This window comes from Zosterops lateralis (genome assembly GCF_965231275.1).
Source record: "Zosterops lateralis genome assembly, chromosome: 1".
NCBI classification, from domain to species: Eukaryota; Metazoa; Chordata; class Aves; order Passeriformes; family Zosteropidae; genus Zosterops; species Zosterops lateralis.
Genome location: NC_139762.1, coordinates 41,626,502 through 41,647,887, shown reverse-complemented (window position 1 = coordinate 41,647,887; position 21,386 = coordinate 41,626,502). Strand labels below are relative to the sequence as shown.

The following is a 21,386-nucleotide window of genomic DNA, read 5'->3' as shown; positions in this document are numbered from 1 at the left end:
CTTAAATAAATGTGTTCCCTAATTCAGTTTATGTTGCAGAGAACAGGATCACATCAGAACAGTAGAGATTGATAACCAACTTCAGCCCTGCACTGAGAACCTTCCTACATCATTCTGCAGAGGTTTTAGCCAAAAACTTGATCCGGGTTTTATATATATATAAATATATATATATACTTAAAACTAATAATTTAGCCATTATATATATGTATCCATGCAAATTGATAATTGTATCTCACACCCCTAGGTGGTCTCTAAAAATTGTAAATATTTAATCCCATAAAAATGGCAGGTTTTTCTAATTTTATAAATGTATACAAAATAAGTTGTTAAAACAGTCAATCACTGAGAACTCCCTACAGATGTTAATCCAATTTGTGTGGTAATGATGAGAACAGTCAGTTTACATAAAGCATTACAGCTGTGCAATGCTGCAGTCCGGCAGTTCTGTCATCAGCAATGAGGCTTACCTACCTGGAACTGGAAATTTTTCCGATGGACTCTGCATAGTCATGCTGACAGTGAGTAAGCCCTTCCATTAGACTTGTCCACAGTGACAGCCTTGCTCCCTTTCTGCTTTTCTATCCAAGGATTGTCAGTGGAAATGTGTAAAAGGAGCTACAGCTCCTTCTACTGGGTCTTAAGATTTCTAAGATTAAAGATTTGAGATCCTACTAAGGCTTGGAGAAGTAAGTGGAAGAATGCCAGTAGTGTCTCATTGTGCTCTGCATCACATTTTTTCAAATTCTGATTTTCACATTCCAACTAACAGCATAATTTTAGAAGCAATCACGCATTTAAAGAAGCTGTAGAAAGAAGTCTGGGGACAGACTGTTGGAATGGGGACTGCTAAGCAAGCTGATTGTCTGATCCATATATGACATCTCAGCTGTAACAGCTTGTAAACATTATGTGTAGAGCTCCAAATAATAACTCTACAGATTTAACCAATCATGCTTTGAAGGCTGTCACTGATCTAGTGGAGCATGACCAAATCCTGTTAGAGTGCAGAATAGATTCTAGCTGAAAGTCTGACATACACTGGGTTGGGTATCTAGATAAGGATTTCAAAGACATTGCACATGCTACAGAGATGTATGCACATGGAGAAATTAATACACGCAGCTAAATTCATCATCCCATGGGCACACAACAAAGGTTTCAAACCCTGCAGGGTAACACACTAACAGTTCTGTCTGCTTCATCAGAGAGTATCACATGGCCAAATTCCTTCATAAGGACTGACTTTTACAAAGGTGAGCATGGCAGGTATCTGAGACTGCTGCATGAATATCCAAGAAAGGTTTAAAAGACTTCCTTACAATTTCAGTTGGAATACTCCAAAGCTGCTGAGATCTGTGTTTGCTCACTTTACAGATATATTTCTTTAAAACAACAGTACAGTCTAAGTAGTTCATTTGTTAGAGTTAATTCAGTGGACAAGATTTCTGAGGATCTGTGAAATTCTATCATCCTTCCAGCAAAATGTGGAGAAAGCAAATGGAAGTGAGTTTTTGAGACTTTTGAAAAAGCATGGGTAGGAAGCCTGTGTAGATGTGAAAGTGTTCAAAGGACACTATCACTCAAAGACTCCTATCTTGCCCAGTGGGGACAATCAGAATTACTTTGTCTATTTTTTATCTTCCTTTGTGAAGAAAGTTCAAGAGAAAAGCGTGTTAGATGACTAGGTGTCTTCCCCTATTCTCAGCACTATGTGCAGTATTTTACTGGCTGCAAGCCTCCGAATCCGAATGCCAGGAGAATTTCAAGCCCCTAATATCAAAAAATCATTTACTATGTAAGGACCATCTACCACATTATCATTTACATTAGTATATACAGATTCTGCAGGGTATCCTGCTTTCCAGTAAAGCTAGAAATTAGCACCTTCTTGTTTGTTCAAAAACTGCATTGCACTGTTGACTGGGATGATATGCACTCTATTTTTCCCTTAGATAACTCAAGAGATGAAAAATTGCCCTGTTTAAACAAACTTCCTGTTCTTTTCTTTCCTAGGGTGGAAATATTGCTTTTAATCAATGATTGCAGCATTATGGAAGAGAGATGCCAAGGGTGCTCTCTGATAAAACAAAATAAAAAAACCACCATTGGCTCTGACATACTCAGGACCAGCCAGAGTCATAAGGGTCTCTTAACACTGCACTTTGTAAGATATCTTTTCTTTCATTCAGACTAAAAAAAAAAATAATAATTAGAGAATCGATTATTTTTTTGTTACATTTGGCCCAATTAAAATGAATCTTTTTTTGTCTCATTCAGCTTTTCTCCAAACAGTAGAGAAATTCAAAGCTTTTCTCTTGGCACTGTCTTCAGGGACTAATATCTTTAAGTACTTCAAGGGCAGATCCAACTCCCTGACATTTGTCTGCCTTGAACTTGCAAAGCGCTTGTAAGTTTGTTAGCCTCCAAAGTGTCAAGGAACTGCAATGATCTTTAGACATATTCCATGTGGGAGGTTTTGCAGAAACAGCTTCATACAGCTCTACAACCTACAACTTGTTCTGGTGAACCTGTGTCAGATGAGGGCAAATAAAATCCTCTGAAGTAAAGCAGATATCCAGTTGAGCACATAATATTGGGAAGATTCACGAATAAAGGAGCTTCCCTGTATCCAGCTTTTATTTTTGTCATTTACCACAAAAAGGTTGGTTTGAGCTCAGATTAAACAAATCCAAATTAGAAACAGGAACCAGATTAATTCTAACTTTATCATATGCAATGAAACAGATATCCAACCAAATATTAAGGCGCTTTTTTTTTTTCCCTTAGGAACTTGAACTTGATTTGGTGCTGCAGAAGGGAGGAGCTGGATTTCCTGGAGGGCCTTGCCTAGGCCCTGCTTATGGTTTCACCCTCAGAGAATACAGAAGTAGGGAAGGTATGGAAAAAGTGTGTGACCACAGTGGTGGGCACTGCAATGGCAGCTAACCTGTACAACTTCTTACCACCAGCTTAAGCAATCTGTCTGATCTCTGCTGAGTAGCTTTGCACAAACAGATGAGCTGGAACCAAGAAATATGCCAAGTTTTGTAAATGTTTGAACCCAGGGACACTGAGAGCAGGACTAATTGACCAATCTGCACAAAGGTTTATGAAATTTCGTACATTCTAAAATCTCTGTTTTCCAGCAATCAGATAAATCAACTTCCAGACTAACGTATCACTTCCAGTGACTACATATTAGGATGCTCAATGAAAACAAATATTGTACAGATTGTATGTTTACAACATACAGATATTGTACTACAGTTCTAGTGGAGCTACCTTCAACTTTAGTCTAAACAAAGGAAAGAGGAATTGTGGAAGTAGCTTGAAAAGACTGAAATTTCAGTTCAGTTTTTTATCTCTCTCCCAGGAAGTAGAGCATTCTTCTCGTATGCTCTTTTGCTAAGCAGAGTCAAAGCCTGAGTCACAAAGGGGATAGTGTTTATTCTAAATGAAAAAAGTTAAGGAGTAGTTAATGATTTGAATACCCACAGTTTAAGATAAATTAAGCTGTCATGGGACTCTTTTTGAGCCATCATTCTAAACCAGGAAAATATATGCTCTTTTGATGTCAAATACTTTTTATTTCTTTACAACAGTTTTTATCATTTTCAATGACACCATGATGGAAGTGAGCAAACAGAAGAATCCATAGAGATGTTTAATTTATTCTGAGAACTCATCATCTCATAAAAAAGTAAGATTTTATAAATTTATTCCTCTCCTTTATTTCAATTATCATGTTAATATTTGAGACAATTTCTAACCCAAATTTCCAGTCAGAAGTCTGTTGGCAGGTAAGATAGCAAATCTAAATAAAATCACAAAGATCTTGCAATAAGCCTGCATGGCACAATTTCCATTCTGTACCAAAAGCTGCATTTTCCCATTTCCCTATTGGAATTCACTATAGGATGGAAAAACTTCATTATGCATACATGGCAGGAAGTTAAGATGCTATGTCCTTTAAGAAGTTCTATAACCAAATGTCCAAAGCTAAGTTTAAACCCAAACAACAAATTAAATTAAATTCTTAAAACAAAATCAAATTAAAACAGCAAAGTGTGGGGTGGGGAAGAAAGGAAGATTGCTTACACTAATGAGATCTTTCCCCATTAACTCTCTTGGGGTCTTTCAAAACCAGAAACTACATGAATGAAAAGGCTCTTCTTTAAGCAGTCAACAATACTAATATGACAAAGCTCACCATCAGCCTATAGCTGTGACCCTTTCACGACTGTCAAATTAAAACACACAACAACACTGAGCCACCTTTCCCCATTCTTTTTGGCCACCAGTTCATGCAATTACAGAAGACCAGTAGTTTTTGCTTAGCAACAAGATTGCATGTTCACTACTGTTCACATTAATGATAAAGTAGTGAGTCTAAACAAATCTAATGATGAGAAGAGATGCTCTACTTCTCTGACTAATCCACACAATTTAAAATGTCTGAAATAGAGAGAACAATTCATTCATCTTACAGGCTCACCAGAAACAAATTTGAGGCCATCTGTATTACTGCTTTTCAGACTATGCTTCTGACACCAAAACTCAGGCATAAAACAGTAATTTCATGCAAGGAGAAAGAATGCTAAATGTACAAAAATATATGTATTTGTACCGAGGCATAAAACTTTAATGTTTGCTTATGTCAGAGACTCATTGTAATATTTTTTTTAAAGCTAAGGTTAGTACATGTGAGTTGTTCTGACTGGCATGGGGTATAAAGACTGCTGGAGAAGGGTGCTAAACCATCAGCCCCTGAGTGCCTCCACTCAGGAATCACAGAGCTCATTCAGGTAACTGCAGAAAAGGTTTTCATTACTTACAGCAGGATGTCCAGCACAGTAGGTGTAGCTAGCATGAGACTGGTAGTGCAAGCTTGCTCTTGGAAAGGTGTATGTATTCCAAGCAGGTTGGCTGCTATTCCACTGGGAGCTAAAGCCAGGGCTCATGGTCACTCTCGATTTACTGTTTTGGTACGTTCTCACTGTGGAGCTGGACTATCAAAAAAGAAAGAAATGCAACGTAAAAATAGCTTTTAGGGTAGAATACAAATAATGCAGCCATAAATCATCATTGTGCATACATATAACGCCACATGGTCTGGAACTAACTCGAATATTTCCTGTAAGGAGCTGGGAAAAGCAAAAAAATGGATTCCATCAAAGATATCAGTGAAAGAGCTATGTCACTGTAATGCCCAAAAGGAAGACTGATGACTGTTAGACTTCAGGCGGGGATATAAATCAGCTGGACAATCAATAAGTGATAGAAGTAAGGGGATGTTCTGAAAATGTGTAGAAGGTGCAATCCCATGATTAATTGTAGAAACTTCCATATCTTTTTATTATATTGACATTTATTGAACAACTGATCAGCTATGGCCATTTTACAGTAAATAGCAGTTTGGGGCCAATATTTAGATCTATTCCTTGAAGACTTGAAATCCCATCTAGTGGCTAGCTAAGGCTGAGCCATCACAAAGCTACATATCAAATATGCAACCCTCCAAGCACACTATAAAATTTCAAGACGTTCTAGTTACTTAGAAAAAATAATCTTGATTTTTTAAAAAACAATTCAATAATTTAATCTGTTAGTCACCTGGATGACAGGTATGTAAGTAACATGCATTCTTTCTGTCCTTCTCTCATTTTACTTTAATTGGAATTTTCTGCTTCTAGTCCTTGTTTACTAAAAAATATTCCAAATAAACATCTGCACTGTTGGGGTAGTTTATTAGGGCAGCAAAAAAGAAATAATTTTCAAAAGAGTAGAAGATGCATAAGAGTGGATGCATTTTTATCAGGTATTTAGGTTGGTCTTCAAAGACATGCAAATGTATTTTTTATTCCATATTCTGCTCTTCATTTGGGTTTTGCTTGCTTTCTTTTTATTGGCAAAGGTGTTCTAAATTTCCCATGCAAATTTACCCCAACTAATTGTAGTTATTATAAAACTAAACATATTCTCTTTAGAGCATTAAATTTATGGTGACCTTGTTTATACAGTGAAAGCTCAAGAAATATGAACACAAATAATATTTCTTAGAAATGCTTATAAATATCCCTGTTAGCAAATTGATGCTATCAATTTCAAAACCTATACTCAAGAATGACACTTCATTTATTTTTGCCCTCCTTTCAAAGACAACTTTTATACATCATATATGTAGCATTAACCAAATATCAATATGGGCCACCATCAAACAAGGTGTTTCACATGATCCAAGACAGCTTTACCCTGAAGTGCTTACAAGATAAATGAGAAAGTCAGGAAAAGGATGAAAGAGCAGTCTGGTGTAGAAGCATGGAAAACAGCTTCATAAACATGACTTTCAGTTTAATTTCAGTGCTTCAGCTCAGTTTCATTGAGAGAGAATTAGAGAAATGGAAGGAAAAGACAACATAGAGAAGACATACAAAAAAACTTTCAAGGACACATTCTAGCTGTAAAAATATATACGCTGTAATCTTTCCAATTTTTAATACTCTATTTCGGCGAGCTACTTGAAGAAACTACAGGCCATGCTGGCATGGGCTGAACATGCCCTCTTCATTTAATTTAATTTTCAAAAGTTTAAGTACACAAAGTTTGCCTCAGTTATCAATTGCTGTATAAACTTTAAGTTCAAGAAAAGGCCAAACGACTTCCTGCATGTGTTTATTTCCTGTGCCGCCGATTAGGAAGCCTGAAAAGAGCAGTTTCCGCTCACCAGCTCTCAATATCTCGACAGATTCACCTCCCGCCCCCACCCCTAAGAGAAGGATTCCTGCGGTGTGATTTCTAAAGATTTAACTTACGACTAGCTGAACACAAAGCCTATGAATGAACACTAAAACCCACACTAAATTCTCATTAGTCACTGTGTGTGACAAGTGGTTACTTTGTTCTTACAAAAGGCTTTAGGGGAAAAAAAAAATAACTGCCCCTACAGTTAAAGGGGCTTATTTGAAATAAATCTTTTTGTATGAATTTAAATCATGACAAATCAAAGGAAAGAGGCTATAGCTACAGCTAGGAAGAAAAAAAAAAAAAAAGAAAAAGAAAAAGAAAAACAACTGAGGAGTTTTAATGTGGGATTTTTCTTTTTTTTTTTTTTCCTTTCCCCTTTTACCCTCTTTCCCCAAGGAGCAGAAATTGCATTTTCTTTCCTTTGACATATTACTTATCTTTCAGATCACTCCTCAAAGACAAATCTTTCTTTCTGGGCCCTGGTAGACTTGCTTCTACATAAGAGATGAAGGCTAGGTTTTGTTTCGGCCAGATCAAGTAGATTTTTAGCCCTAATGTACTTTTCCATATACATTTCTCTCCTTTATAAACATCAGATATTCAAGTGTGGCTGCTTATTAACTCCTCTTGAGAAGCTGATCTCCCATCGAATATTCTGTGAACATTGAACTATTCTATCCTAATAATAACTTCCTTCTTCCTATTATTTCTGATGAGTTTTCATTGTATGGACCAGTGGAAGGTATCTGTGGCTGACAGGATGTAAAGGTGCATTGTCAGCTGTGATAATTGTTAACTGATTATTTTCACAATGGCAGCGAACTCCACTACAGTAAGAAGAGATGTGCTACTAGCACTACAAGGACGTGCACAATACCTGCTCTCTTATGAGAGAACAGGAGTAAAAATGAGCCTGTTTTTTACACAGCCTGCTTAAGTTGCTGGACAGCCTTCTGCCTGCCTTTTGTTTGTATGTCACACAAAATGCCCTTCCAGATCTGTCTCCATGCTGGAGGCATGGTTCAGCCCCAGTGCTAAATCCAGGCCCCTCTTCCCTGTTTCTATTCCTCCATCCAGCTCCTATCCCATACAGGCTGCATTAGGAACAGTGAGACATTCAGAGCACCAAGGATGCACAGGGTGTCCTACCCGTGCAGATGTCCCAGGACTCAGAGGAAGGAAGGGGGACCCCACAGATTCCACTCCCCCTCAGGGTTGCCGGGAGCCGTGAGAGAAAGGTCCCTGAGAAGAAACCCCTCTGCTCCGAATGGCTTTGGTCGCAGACCACCATGTCTGAGTCCATAAAAGCTGCTCTCTTGCTGCTGGATCCCCTCCAGAAAAAACCCAGAACACACAGCAAAACAAAACAAAACTCAGTGCAGACACTCCCAGGATAATTGGCTTTGAAATCTTGAAGAAATACAGGTTGTCTGCCAGAAAACAGAGATCTCTGCACCACCGGCCACAAAGTCTCAGCACAGCCTGGTCCCCTCAGGTGACGGGGAGCAAGGATGTGAGACCAGGGACATGAAAAGCCAATGGTTTGATTTCAAATTGTCCTCTGCTCAACAAAACGCTGCATATCTCTGCAGCCTTCTCAGCATAGTGAAGATGCAGCTGTGGGAACGGCACTGGAGCAGCTGGGAGAGCTGGAAGGGGACGATGCTGCCCTGGGGCAGGTGCCAGGGCCGGCAGTGCAGGGCAGCCCTGCACACACACCGGGACACAGCCGGGCCCGGCAGCCAAGGTGGGGCTGCCCCTGGGAAAAGAGATTTTGAAATGAGCAAAACGCTGCCTAGGAGTGAAGGGAAAGGTGAGAAACACGCCTGTGAGCGGGAGGAGGGTGAGGAGGCTCCCCTTAGCCCCTGGAGAGCCCACCTGGAGCAGTGGGACAGGATCTGTGAAGAAACCCACACTGGAGGAGGGGGAGATATCCTGAAGGAACCGTGGCCTACACTAGAGCAGAGGATGAGCATGAGGAACAGGAGAGGGAGAAGATCCAACCTCCCTGTGGCAGCAGGGATGGGAAGCAGGATCAGGCTCAGGAACAGAAGAGTGAAACCAAGACTGGGAGAAAGGCAGAGGGAAGAAAACGTAGGTATTGTCATGACTTCCCCTTACTTCTCACTATGCCAACTTATTTTAACTGGCAGTTAGTTATTTTTCTCACGTGGAGTCTGTTTTTGCCTGTGAAGGTAATTGCTAAATGATCACCCCGTCTTTATCTTGCCCCACAAGCTTTTCCACCTTATTTTCCACCTCTGTTTTGTTGAGGAGGAGGAGTAAAGGAGCCTCTGGATGGGTGTCTGGCAGCCAGCAAAGGTAAACTCACTAAAAAATGGCAGGTCTTGTGGCACATGAGTTTCAGTGTTTAGAAGTGTGTCTCTTTTCCCTTAACTACTGATTCTGTCAAGGAAAGGAATCACCTCTCCCCATAATCCTAATGTCTTATTTATAGCTCTTAGGCTGTCAATGGCAGACCACCACGGCCACTTCTGGGACAACCCAGTCACGTTTTCTCAGAAAACTTCTGCAGAAAATTATCAGATTAAAACAAACAAAACCCATCCCCAAAACCATATCAAAAAACCCACAAAAACTTTTGACCTCCTCCTTGCTATATCTTGCCAGAAACAAGAAATATTATAAAACAAGTGGAGAATTTTCTTTTCCTTGAGTAAGTCAGTCCAATACCTTTATACCCCAATGATTTAATGCAATATAAAATTGAGATCAATAAAATTTAAATGCCTAAGCATATTTTAAAGTGTAACCTTTTTTTTTTCCCCTGTGCTTTAATTTCTCTGGTTTATAAGTATGGATAATCGTACTTTAAAACTTTTAGAGTAACCTTTTCCCTGTGTTTTCAAAAGATTTAAATATTTTTGGACATAAGCATGAGTGAAGTGGAAAGTGCTATTAGTATTATTAGTACTTCTTGAGCTTAACTGCTTTCGGTTCTTAGTTTTTGTAATAGCTGATGTGTGAAGTCTAACAGTGGAAAAAATAGAACATAGTATTTATGGAACACTTTTTATCATCAAAGCACTGTACACATTTTAAATGGTGGTAGTATTTTTGACTGGTGCAATATTTCCAACTTTTAAAGAAGTTTGTAGTGGATGTAAGAACTAGCAACCACTTCTTTCTATTCATATGTGAACAAAGCACACCCTTTGACTAGGACATTAAACAAAATTGATAGTTCTGACACAGCCTTGGTCTTAATGTCATCACACCCATGCCCTCCACTCTTCTGCATTACAGTATCACCATGAAGTAAACTAACAGGAAAACTATGTGCTAACTTCCAAATTACTATGTCATGCCCAATGCAAGATTTACTACATCTACCAGGCACCTTTCAGCCAAACATTCCAAGATGCTATGGTTCTTATTGGCTTTGGCACTCCATAAGAAGAGAGAGGCTCAAAAATTCTCCTCCACACTACCTCTTAACTAACATTGACTTCAAAAAAAGCAAAACCAAAACCAACAAATAAGTGGGATTAAAGAGGTGTAAATATCTGAATTCAGCCTCCCACTTCCTCATTTTTTAAAAGCAACTTTACACAGCTATAATGTCATTTTTTCAGCCCACACATTTGAGCTGTTTTCAGTCCCTTGGATTTTGATTATAGGATGGTTCTGTCTTCACCTGCCTCTTCTGGGTGTTTCTTTTGTTTGTTTTTTTTTTTTTTTTTTTTCTTTTTTTTTTCTGAAAGCAATTGTGATCTTCCCATATCCTGTCAAGGGATTTGACATCCCTTGTTTTGGATGGTAAAATGATTATAGAAGTTGGGAAAAGCCAAGGAGAGAAATTGCTATTCTGGAGATACTGCTTCCAGGAACTCTATATGCCTGTATTTGGATCAGGCCACGATGCAAAGCACAGTCCTATGCTATTAAAAGTTTGGATGCTTTACAAAATGCTACTGTTCCCATAGAAATCAAAGGTTTCTGATAACCTGTAAAAGTAAGAAATGAAAATACCTTCCTTGGAACAATATTGCATGAGCTGAAATGTTGAGGGGGTTTTTTATGCTCAGAGAAAATATAAAACTGGCAAACCAAATCTGAAGTTAGTTCATCATGAAATTCACCTGAGAGACCTTAAAGATTTGGGAAATTGAAGAGCAAAGGGTTGTTTTGGGGTTTTTTGTTTGTTTGTTTGTTTTTTGTTTGTTTGGTTTTTTTTTTTTTTTTTTTTTTTTTTTTTTTGGTTTTTTTTTCTTTTGGGGTTGTTATGAAAACTAAACATGGAAGATATTGCAGATTGGTTTTGGGGATTTTTTATGTCAAAAAAGAGGAATTTTGTTCTGCTACTTTTCCCAACATAATCATTCACTATAGCTTGCAAATCTTTTAAAGTCTAGGACCAGATTCCATCTGTTTCAGTAAGAAATGAGTTTTTAATATTTGGCCATTGCAGATTTCAAGTTTATCAAGTTTGTCTCATAACCTTTTAAAAAAAACTTCAGAGACATGACCAAATTTGAGAGAAACATTGTTTTTCCAGACACGGGATTGAAACTCAATATGCTCTACCTGGAAAAACAGGATCAACTGAGAGAAATAGCATTCCACTGAAACCACAGAGAAATGATGAGGCTGTATTTCATACCTCAGCATACATGTAAGGTTACAGCTCATCCAGTGGATCCAAGAGCACTGAGTGCTTGCCCACATCATGCCAAAAATCAGGCTGTGCAGCCCATCTGCCCCCTCCCAGCAAGTGAGAGAGGAATACTCTCCATGGGATAGTCTTGCTTGGCAGGCAGGCTCCCTGCCAGCCAGGTGAAGGGGACCAAGGTCTGCACAGCTGGAATACTTACAGCTGGGGCCCTGTATAAATGTTGAGAGACTTTTTAGGATCAGTCTCAAATAACTCAAGGAATGTATTCCAGAAAAAGAGTTTGCCATTCATTATTTTCCCCCAGAGTGATTATGCCTTGAAAACAAAATATATATGGCTTTCACACTTTCTGGTTAGAATTGCTGTCATTTCCAGTGACAACACTGTAATTCATGTTGTACTTTTAACTGTTACTTGAATCCCAAGAGCATTTTTTTCCTGGGCAAAATATGAAACATTGCTCTTGTAGTTGCAAGAGTGAGCAGAGGAGCTGAAAAAATGAAGGCCTTTGCAGCTTGAGGAAGAGGTCTTGAAGAGGCTGGTTTTCTGCCATCTAACATCCACATCAGGGGCAAAGAATTAGTAATAGGACATAGGCCAGTGGTAATCCAGATTAAAGCCTTAAAATCTCTTGGCAACCTGTGTGGAAAACACACACTAAAAAACCCCTACCACTGTTACCTGATGGTTCCCTAAGCAAGAGACCACTGGGTTTCAGCCAACTTCTGCACACACACCCCTCTCCCAAAGCACTACCACCACTAGTTCTCAGCAGGCAAAGTCAGTGCAAAAGCCAAGAGTCTGAAGAAATGCTCCTGTACTTCAAACTAATTTCTCCAGAATAAGAAAAGGAATTTTTCATGCATAAGAGACCCCTCTAATGGTTTTGTTACCCATGTAGTACCAAGCCATAGGGAATGGGGACATTCATGCTTCTGGAACACTCATTTGTATGTCTTTCTTCCACAGAAAGGAAAATGAAAGGTGACTTTCAAAAACGTATGGTTTTTATTTGTTTATCTTTGTTACCTTCTTTGTAAAAAGTAAACTGGGATTAAAATGTATTTCTTCTAGATAGGCTTCTTTTTTGGTCTAGTTTAAACCTTTGATTTAAACACAGTGAATATCTTGACTCCAAGTAACGCCATGTCAAAGTTTCTTCTGTTCAGAACATTATTTAGTCAATGTATTGTGATAAATTTAAATCATAACAACCTCAGAAGGACATTGAATATGACCTTGTAATGGTAGGTCATTAAGTAATTATTTTCTGAAAATAAATCACACTGGCATTTGTTATATTTACTCCAGCCTTTTTTAAAACATCATGGTTATAATTTAAAGCAGTGAAGCATTGTGTTAACCCTAGATGAGCAGGAACTGAGTGTTTCTAGTAAACTCTGGTGAGATAGCACTGGCTAAGACCCTTTCACAGATGACCTGAATACTTTGGATTTCTAAAGAAGTCACACACATAAAAACCACTCAATGCAATACTCCTACAAATGCATATACAGCCATCTGTACAGAGTGACTGGAGAAAACAATGTTCTTCCACCAGCAGCTGTTAAGCAGGTAAGTCACAGGGGCAAAGAATTTGTTCTAGATCATAAAGTCTATTGGTGAACACTATTATTAAGGGTATCTGTTGATCACATACAAAACACATCACTGACAGATCTCCAGGGTAATATTTTTACAAGGTCTAAGAATCCCTGTCTCATATGTGCCGCCTGTTGCCACTCTTAAAGGAATTTTCTGCAAAATACACAGCAATATTTGGGACTTATAGCATTCCCTTGGTAAACCAGAGAACAAAACAGGGTGCTGAAAAAATTAAATAAAAAAAAAGTTATAAATGTATTTTCTTAGGATCACATTTCCAAGTACACAGGGCTCTTCTATTATTTTGCTGTAAGTCAACAAACCACTTATACCAACACCTTTTTTTCTGTGTAACACTAGCTGCAACACAAGTTCAGGAGCTTTACAGATTAATGATTGTTTTTAACATTTACCTGTGTGCCAAGTTGGGACTTTTTACAGGCAGCTAACATCTTTTGTGAAACTAATTATTTTTTGATAGTTTGGAGAGAAAAATAATTATTTCATTAACACTTGAATTCCTTCGTCTTTTAGAGTACCCAAAGGTATTTTTTCACTATGTTCTGCAGGATCTTAACATTTTTTTCTGATGTATCTGTTTACTTCATCTATATTGAATTACTCCACGAACAATAAATCAAGCACTGTCTTGGATACAAAACACATTTTCCTCACCCTAGATCTGCAATACACAGGGTTTTTTTAGACAATCCCAGGAGTAACAACTGGCTGACAATTTAAGCAAATCTGAAACATTAACCGGTGAATGCAATCTGGAGTGAGATACCAGGGAAGAGGGATGCTTATGAACAACTGAAAAATGTCAGTGGCACAACATCACTTCTACAATTCTACTGAATGATAAAAAGTCAAATTTCTTTCCTTGGCCACAGTAAGGCAAGTCTTGATTCCAGCATAACATGCATATTACAAGCTTTCATGTACACAAAATGCTTACTTTACTGAATGCAGTGCAGTTATGAAACACATTTGGCCACTGGGAAGAATTCTATAAATCCTACAAAACTAACCAATGTGCTAACTCCTGTGGATGGGCTTGCATGCTTTCGTAAACCTCACTGTGGGATTAGGACATTTATCAAAGCTATGATTTCCTTCCCATAATGTTATATCTATTGTACACCGGGAGTTCTGCAGGTGCATGATTTATCCATCCTGTCATTAGCTACAATACCCTGCAAACAGTTTTTATTTTCTGCTGGAGAAACAAATACTCCTCCCATAAATTGTTTTACTGCTGATTGGTGAACAGGCTCCTGCTCCCTTGACAATAAAACTGTTTGCTTTCTCTGACCATGGAGTTATAATTTCCAGCACAACAATCTGAAGCTCAGCACCATTTCTTATGGAATTAAGTAATATAGGGAAAATTATAGCTCACTTTTCAATATCACGCCTGAAGTCTCATTATTTGTTAAGCACCAACACATTTGATCACTTGAGGAACATTACAGACAACATAGCCCTAAAGATCCAACCAAGGGAAGACAGGAGGATGAAGCAAAAGGCAGATAAATAGAACAGACAAAAGCATATTTTTAAATTAAAATGAAAACCTAATATGAATTTTGCTCCTTGAATCACGATTTGCCAAAGGTTTCCGTTGGGCTGAAAATGCTCAGTGAACATTTTTTTTTTTTCAAAAAGGACCAAACTGGATAGCCAGGAAGTTCAGAAATTAAAAGCTATTTCTTACTCAGTGAAATCATACTCAGACAGGCCTTTCACTCAAATTAATTATTCATAGAACCACATATATTGTATATGACACATTTGAATGTGAAAAGGCTAATATCCTTTGTCTTTTCCAGTACTCAACTGATCCATTAGAAACTTAAGAGTCAATCTAACAATTCCGTGACTTCAGTAGGACAGACAAAAAATAAAAGAGAAAGCAGAATGAACTACAAAGAGAAAAGGAAAATTAGAAGACATTTTCAAGACCAGCTCTCAGGGTATTCCAAATCAATTTCAACTGCCTCAGATATCTGTTGAGTATCAAATACAGAGGAATATGCACACAGGGCTACAGAGTTGTCTAGAAAAGCTGTTTTTTCATCCCTTAAGCCTTGGCCTCTCATACTGGAGAAGAGAAAGATGATTAATATATTAAAAGGGAGGAGCAAATTATAATGGGGAAGTTGACTGTAAACTGTATGAACTCAGTCTAGTGAGGACTGGTTTTCCAGGATACATCAATACACAGTTACATAGCTCATTAAAAAAATAAATAAATCTTAATGAAAAATGACATTAAAATTCCCCAAATAAAAGACAATAGAAATACCTAAGAAATAGTATGCTAAGGCATCAGAGCTTATGAGATTTGCTTAGTTTTGCTCTTATTCCCCTGGAAAAAAAGAAAATAAAAAGAACAATAAAGGCTATTAAAATCCAAATAATTCTGCAGATTACTGACAATCTTGTAGTCTAACCTAGTATGAAGGAGACACAGGCATAAACAAACAAACAAAAATGTTCACTAAGTTAATGAAACACTTAGTTTCATTATCATTTCACTTCACAATCTGAAGGAATGGAGCAGCATGAGGTACACATGAGGCACACATGAGGCACTCATGCTGAACATCTGACCATACAAAGCTTCTCTGGCTCAAATCTTCTTTGGTCTGCACAGCATTCGGAACAATGGGAGTACTCATGACCTCAAAGTAAACCATGAACATAAGCAAACAGATCCCTGACAAAGCTTTGTCAAAACTATTTCTTGAGTTAAACACAGTTCTCTCATGCGTCACTGTCTACTGTAAAGATAATATCGGTCAAATGCTTCTAAATATATTAAAACACTTTTACTATAAAGTATCCATATGAATGTAAACAAGCAATCTCCCCATCATAGTACTTTTCCTTCAAAGTATAAACCACTCCTTTTATTCTTAGTAGGTACAGGTATCTTAAAGATACAGGACTGACTTGGTTTTGGCCAAGCTACAAGTGTTTCAGATTGGCATTTTATACTCTATGAATTGATAAATTAAAATAACAACAACAAAATGCCAATTACTTACATTTGAGAAAGGTTACTGCAGTAAGAAAAACACAGGCAGGTCTGAAAATATCTTCAGTTTTCATGAAATTACACTGCTGAGAAGAAATAAGCCAAACACACTACACATTGAGGGGCTCTAAGTGGAAAGCAGAGATCTTTTGAATCCTGTTGGAGGGTGCTCAAATAAGAGAAGTCATTGAGCCTCAAGAGAGGAAATCCAGCTGAAGCTCCTCAGAGCCTGGCATGTGGAGCTGTACTTCTTCACTTAGGAAACACTGACAGCTAGGGGAATAATTCAGTGCAGCTCAGCCTAAGGGATTTTTTCCCCCTAGTGCCCAATGGGATGAAGAAGATTTAGATCTTTTCTATTGAACTTCAACATCATAAACTTGACAGGAAAATGGGGGGGTAACCAGAGACCCCTTTCATATTCCTAAATGTTTGTTAAAGTGTTAAAATCCAGATTTTAAAATAATGTAAGTACAGCAGTCATGTCCAGGCTGCAAGAATCAGATGAGAAATGAACAGAGACTGAGCAGAAGAGAGAAGATGACCACAAACCACAGCAGAAGGCTCTGAGGATAAACTGATACTGTCCTGCCACATTGTCCCCAGATGGTTTAAAACATCTGCTTCTCAAGTCAAAGCCTTTCTAGAGCTGATGACTATTTCCAAAGCCTGAGGATGAATAGAATTTCTTACCACTCTGTAGGGACACTGTCTAAAAATGCTAGAGAATTAACAGAAAAATTAATATCCTAGAAATTACTTTAAAAGGCATATTTTGAATCTCATGTTTCTGTCAGTAGATGGTCTCTGCAGCTCTTATAATATACATTTCAAGAAAATTTCCCATACAGTGTATTCTGTCATATCTTTTGTTTCCTGACATGTAGGGGTGACATAACCTTATAGGTGAAACAGGAAAAAAACAAGATAACAATAATAACAAGATTTGTACAGAAGCTTACAACATTACAACTTACAACATTAAGTTACTCTATTTGATCTGAACAGTTCAGAACGACTGGTGGGAATACTTTTGAAGATTGCCAAGATATATTTTTGGAGGCACATTATTTCTTCAGTTTTAAATATATTTTAAAAGTTCCAATCACCTATAAGTAGCTTCATGATTATTTAAGTGCAACTTTCAGTATCTAGTGAAATGTTACATAGATACTAAGAGGGTATATTAATGAGTACAGATGTAGAAGAAAGGAATCTTATCTACCATTCTCATCTGGAATAAAAAGATGGTTTTTCACCTAAAGAGGAAAACTATTATTTGAAAGATCAAAAGTCACCATTACCTCTGAATCAGGCTTCTTATGTGACTTAAACATTGCACAGCTCTTTCCTGGCTTCTGTAACAGACTTTACTGCTTCCTCTTTTGCACTCTTTGGGAGAAATGTGTGACATCTTTTGTCCATTCAAATTTTAACAGCAAAGTCCCAAATCAATCACCAATCATCTAATTACTTAATCAAGTTTTTAGTCAATTTTCAGGTATATAATGAGTATGAAAGCTTGTATGATTGAGAACAAACACAACAAAAGAGACAGAAAGCCTTCTAGAAATTCACATATATACATGTAAGTATAATTAAGTGGAATAAATAACAATACAGGCAGAAAATCACAGAAGATGTCTCCAATTTTGTTTAAATCTGATGGCAGAATAATTTTTAATGCAGCTAAAAGTAGGATCATGAATTAGATGGATTTAAGAAATCTAAAGACATACAAAAGCAAAGATGAGGAAAGTAAATTTGAGGAGCTGAATCATAATAATAGAGCTTTGCTTCATCTCATTCAGCTATGTATATTTACATGTATACATCTATGTCTATATTGCCTATGGGGAAAATGTTGAAATTAAAAACACTTTGTTACAACATTTGGAACATTGGTTTTAAATTAAGTATTTTAAAAGAAATATCTAGAAACATTTATTTAGGAGGAAAGGGTAATTATCATTTTTAATTGTCTGCTGCTAAGATTTTATGTAACGTGAATGCAGAAAGACACAGGAAAAAAAAATTACAGTCTACAGCTTAAATATTGAAGGAAGTTCCAAATATATTTATGTCCCTATCTCCTGTAAGTTCAGAAATATCTGCTGTAGACTGTCATTATACCCAAATTGTTTGCAGATACTGCTGCACAATGGAATAGTCAGACTTAAACTGTTGGAATATTTGTTGGCATTGTCAACTTTTTGACAAAATAAAAAATATCAAATGGATGCTGAATAGATGCTAATCACACTATCATTTGAGGTTACCCGCCTTTTTTTAACAGGTCTCTTTTACTTCAGCCATGATACGGAAAAACGTATATTTTCTACATTGACTTTCCTAATAAGAATTGTTAACTCAGATGGATAATCAAATTGATAGAACATACATGAGGGGTTTTTTTGCTGCTGTCTAAAATTCTGATTTGAGTCAGAAACTTTGTAATTCATAAAAAAACTCTCTAGAGAAAATATTAAATACTGCAAACAATTTAATTAGTTGATAAAACCATTTTTAGTTTAAAAAATATTTTTAAGACGCAGAAAATTTTACTCTAAAAAAGTAAATATTTTCTTCTATTCTCAAATTGAAGTAAAGATATGCAGGAGTATAGATGCTATAAAAACAATAGAATTCAGATTTAGTAAGAAAATTTTAAGAAATTATTTGATTTCAAAGATCACATCTAGCTAATCAAAAAATAGCAAATTTTTTTAGATGAAGCAGAAATATAGTGTTTATCTGTCTCTTTAACATCAGAGTGATACAGTTTGACAAGAGTCTGATAACCATTTATCTGCAAAAATTTGATAAGTGTAGGAAGTGTCATTCAGGCCCTGGATGTCAGTTTTGTTTGAGATGCCAAGGTCCCAGTGCACCAAGAACCATAAACATATGCACAGCTGTGAGCACAGGAAGAAGTCTACAGGAGCTCAGAGGAGTTGTTACAGTACTAGAATCATAGAAAAGATTTTCGTTTGAAAGACTTAAGTATCTAATGGAATTGATCCTGTGCTGAAGATAAAAACTTTATTTCTTTGCAAGAACAAAACGATGGAGGTTTAGATACAAAAGAGGCGACTTTGTTGTTTATTTTAAAAGGATACAAATCTTCATGATGCAGACTATACAAGAAAGCTAGAAAGATTAATACTCTCTGGGTAGGATATTCTACTCTTATTATGCACAGTATATCTTGCACCTTGTTCTGAAGCATTTAGCAATGGCTCATGGAACAAGAGATGTTTAATGGTCTGATACGGCCTTGCTGCATCGATCACTGTGATACAGCAATCAAAACCAGAGGGTGCATATGGCCCCATTTGATCTTTACATGAGAATTCCACTATGCTAATCTCTAAAACATAGCATCAGATTATGCATTTCCCTCCCTTGTGCTTTTCCTTGCTTGAAAATAAAGAAATCAATCAATACTGTATGATGCAAAATTTCTGAACTTAAGGGAAGTCAATAGTGTTTGTAGGCTCTTGGCAGAATGCTACATCTATGGTAACACGGTTGCAAATTGTGAGGAGCCCTATTGACCTTCTTCTTTTAATAAACTCATTTTTGGAAAAAACACACACATTCATTATGTCTCTTACTTCCTGGAGGAAATACTGGTGCAGCTGAGGTCTGGAAACAGAAGACTCAACAACAGGAACAAATGACTGAAATATTTCACTGTCTTGCTTCTTCCTTCAGCAGGCTTCCTACTTCTATTTACTTCCTATTAGGGCTAATTTTTTCAAGAAGTGAGTCATCCACTGTACCTTTTTAAAACAAACCACATTTTTGCATGACAAAAAGATGACAGAACAGATTGTGCTGTGTAATCTGTATTTAAACACATTTGACTAGAGCAGCTCAAGAATCTGCAGACAAAGTAAGCAACTAGCATCTAGATTTTCAATTATCACCAGCTTCAGACTATTCCTGGGTATCCATTTCATTGTCCTCATGACTCTTCCATTCCTCTCTTATTTCCTCACACTTCTTGTGAAACTTTTTTTACTTCTCTCTCTTTAGATATTGCTAGCAGTTTACAGTTAGGACAATATATGTAGAATCCTCATCTGATAATATGTATCTTCATAATCTAACTCTCAGGAAAAAAAACCAATAATTTAAAGTACAAGACTAAATGGATAATAAAAGAATTTGAGGTTTATAATGGCCAACAAAGCCTCAGTAACTAAATGCCTGACATGAAAAAGTCTACTATTATTAATTACTTCTGATAAGTAGCACAGGCATCTCCACTGATTTTAAGAGTAGATATAAACTTTACTGGTTTTTACTTATCTTTTTTTCGTCTTCAGGATTCACTGAGTTATGCTGAGATTGATATCCATGAATTTATAACATTTTTAAGAGAGATAGTGGACTTTTTTTTAACCACTAAAACTTGAATGTACAGGTTGAAGAGTAGTTTCTCAAAGGTACACTTTGCATTTTAATAATATTAAATTGTTTTTATTGATATTAAATATTATTAAATATAAAGCAAATCAGTCATAAGCATGTTGCAGTTGGACTGATTACAGATGTTAGCTGGGAAATGAGAATTTATGCTAAAGTCCCAAACTAAGCAGCAGCAACATACAAAGGGTTTAAAAGAGAAATTTTCAAAGAGAAAGACACACACATGTTCTTGTAAGCACACTCTACTAGCATCTTATATGAGTTAGTATTTTCTAAGCAAAAGATCTCTTATGGCAATTTGGCAAATGGAAGCCCTCAGGGTAGCCCTCTTTCCACTTCATAATTGACAACTTTGCCAATGAATGCACAATCCAGGTTTTCCTTCTTACAAGTACAATTTAAAGTCTGCAAAGGGCAATGTATTTGTTTTCAAGTATCCACAAAGAAAAGGGTGATAATCTGAAAAAAAAAAAAATCTACAGATGACTAAACATGGGAGAAATTTTGAAAATGGCACAGGACCAGCTGGGAACACTTCCACACAGACTTGGTTGTACAAAGAGAGAAACACTATAGTTGCTTAATGGTATCTGCAAATAACATTAGCTAATTATGGGAGCTGCACAATCACGGGACACTCCACCTAATATTAACTATTCAATAGATAAAAACCACTATAGGTCACTGTGAAAAACAGTAAGTTTCTTCTGTTGAATATTCCATAAAGATTAGAAAAGGGCCAAGTCATTCTGAGTGTATTATAAACACAAGTTTCTTCTTTTTAATTAATGTTACCCCAAACTAGGGAGAAAGAGGAGGAGGTGAGAAGACCTACTTTTTTACTTCTTCTTCCAAAGGGGGGCAATGAAGCATCAGTCTGACACCAGCAGATGCTAAATCTTTTTTTTTTTTTTTTTT

At 36.9% G+C, this 21,386-nt stretch overlaps 1 protein-coding gene across 2 annotated transcripts in view; it reads right to left on the bottom strand.

Annotated features, from left to right (window-relative positions):
• The window catches only part of LOC310916695 (uncharacterized protein), a 260,046-nt gene that overhangs the window by 42,078 nt on the left and 196,582 nt on the right, over window positions 1-21,386 (bottom strand). For both annotated transcript variants that reach the window (XM_083874422.1, XM_083874423.1), the window contains exon 4: window positions 4,839-5,012. In XM_083874422.1, coding sequence (XP_083730548.1) covers window positions 4,839-5,012 — 174 coding nt within the window. The remainder of the gene's footprint in view (window positions 1-4,838; window positions 5,013-21,386) is intronic.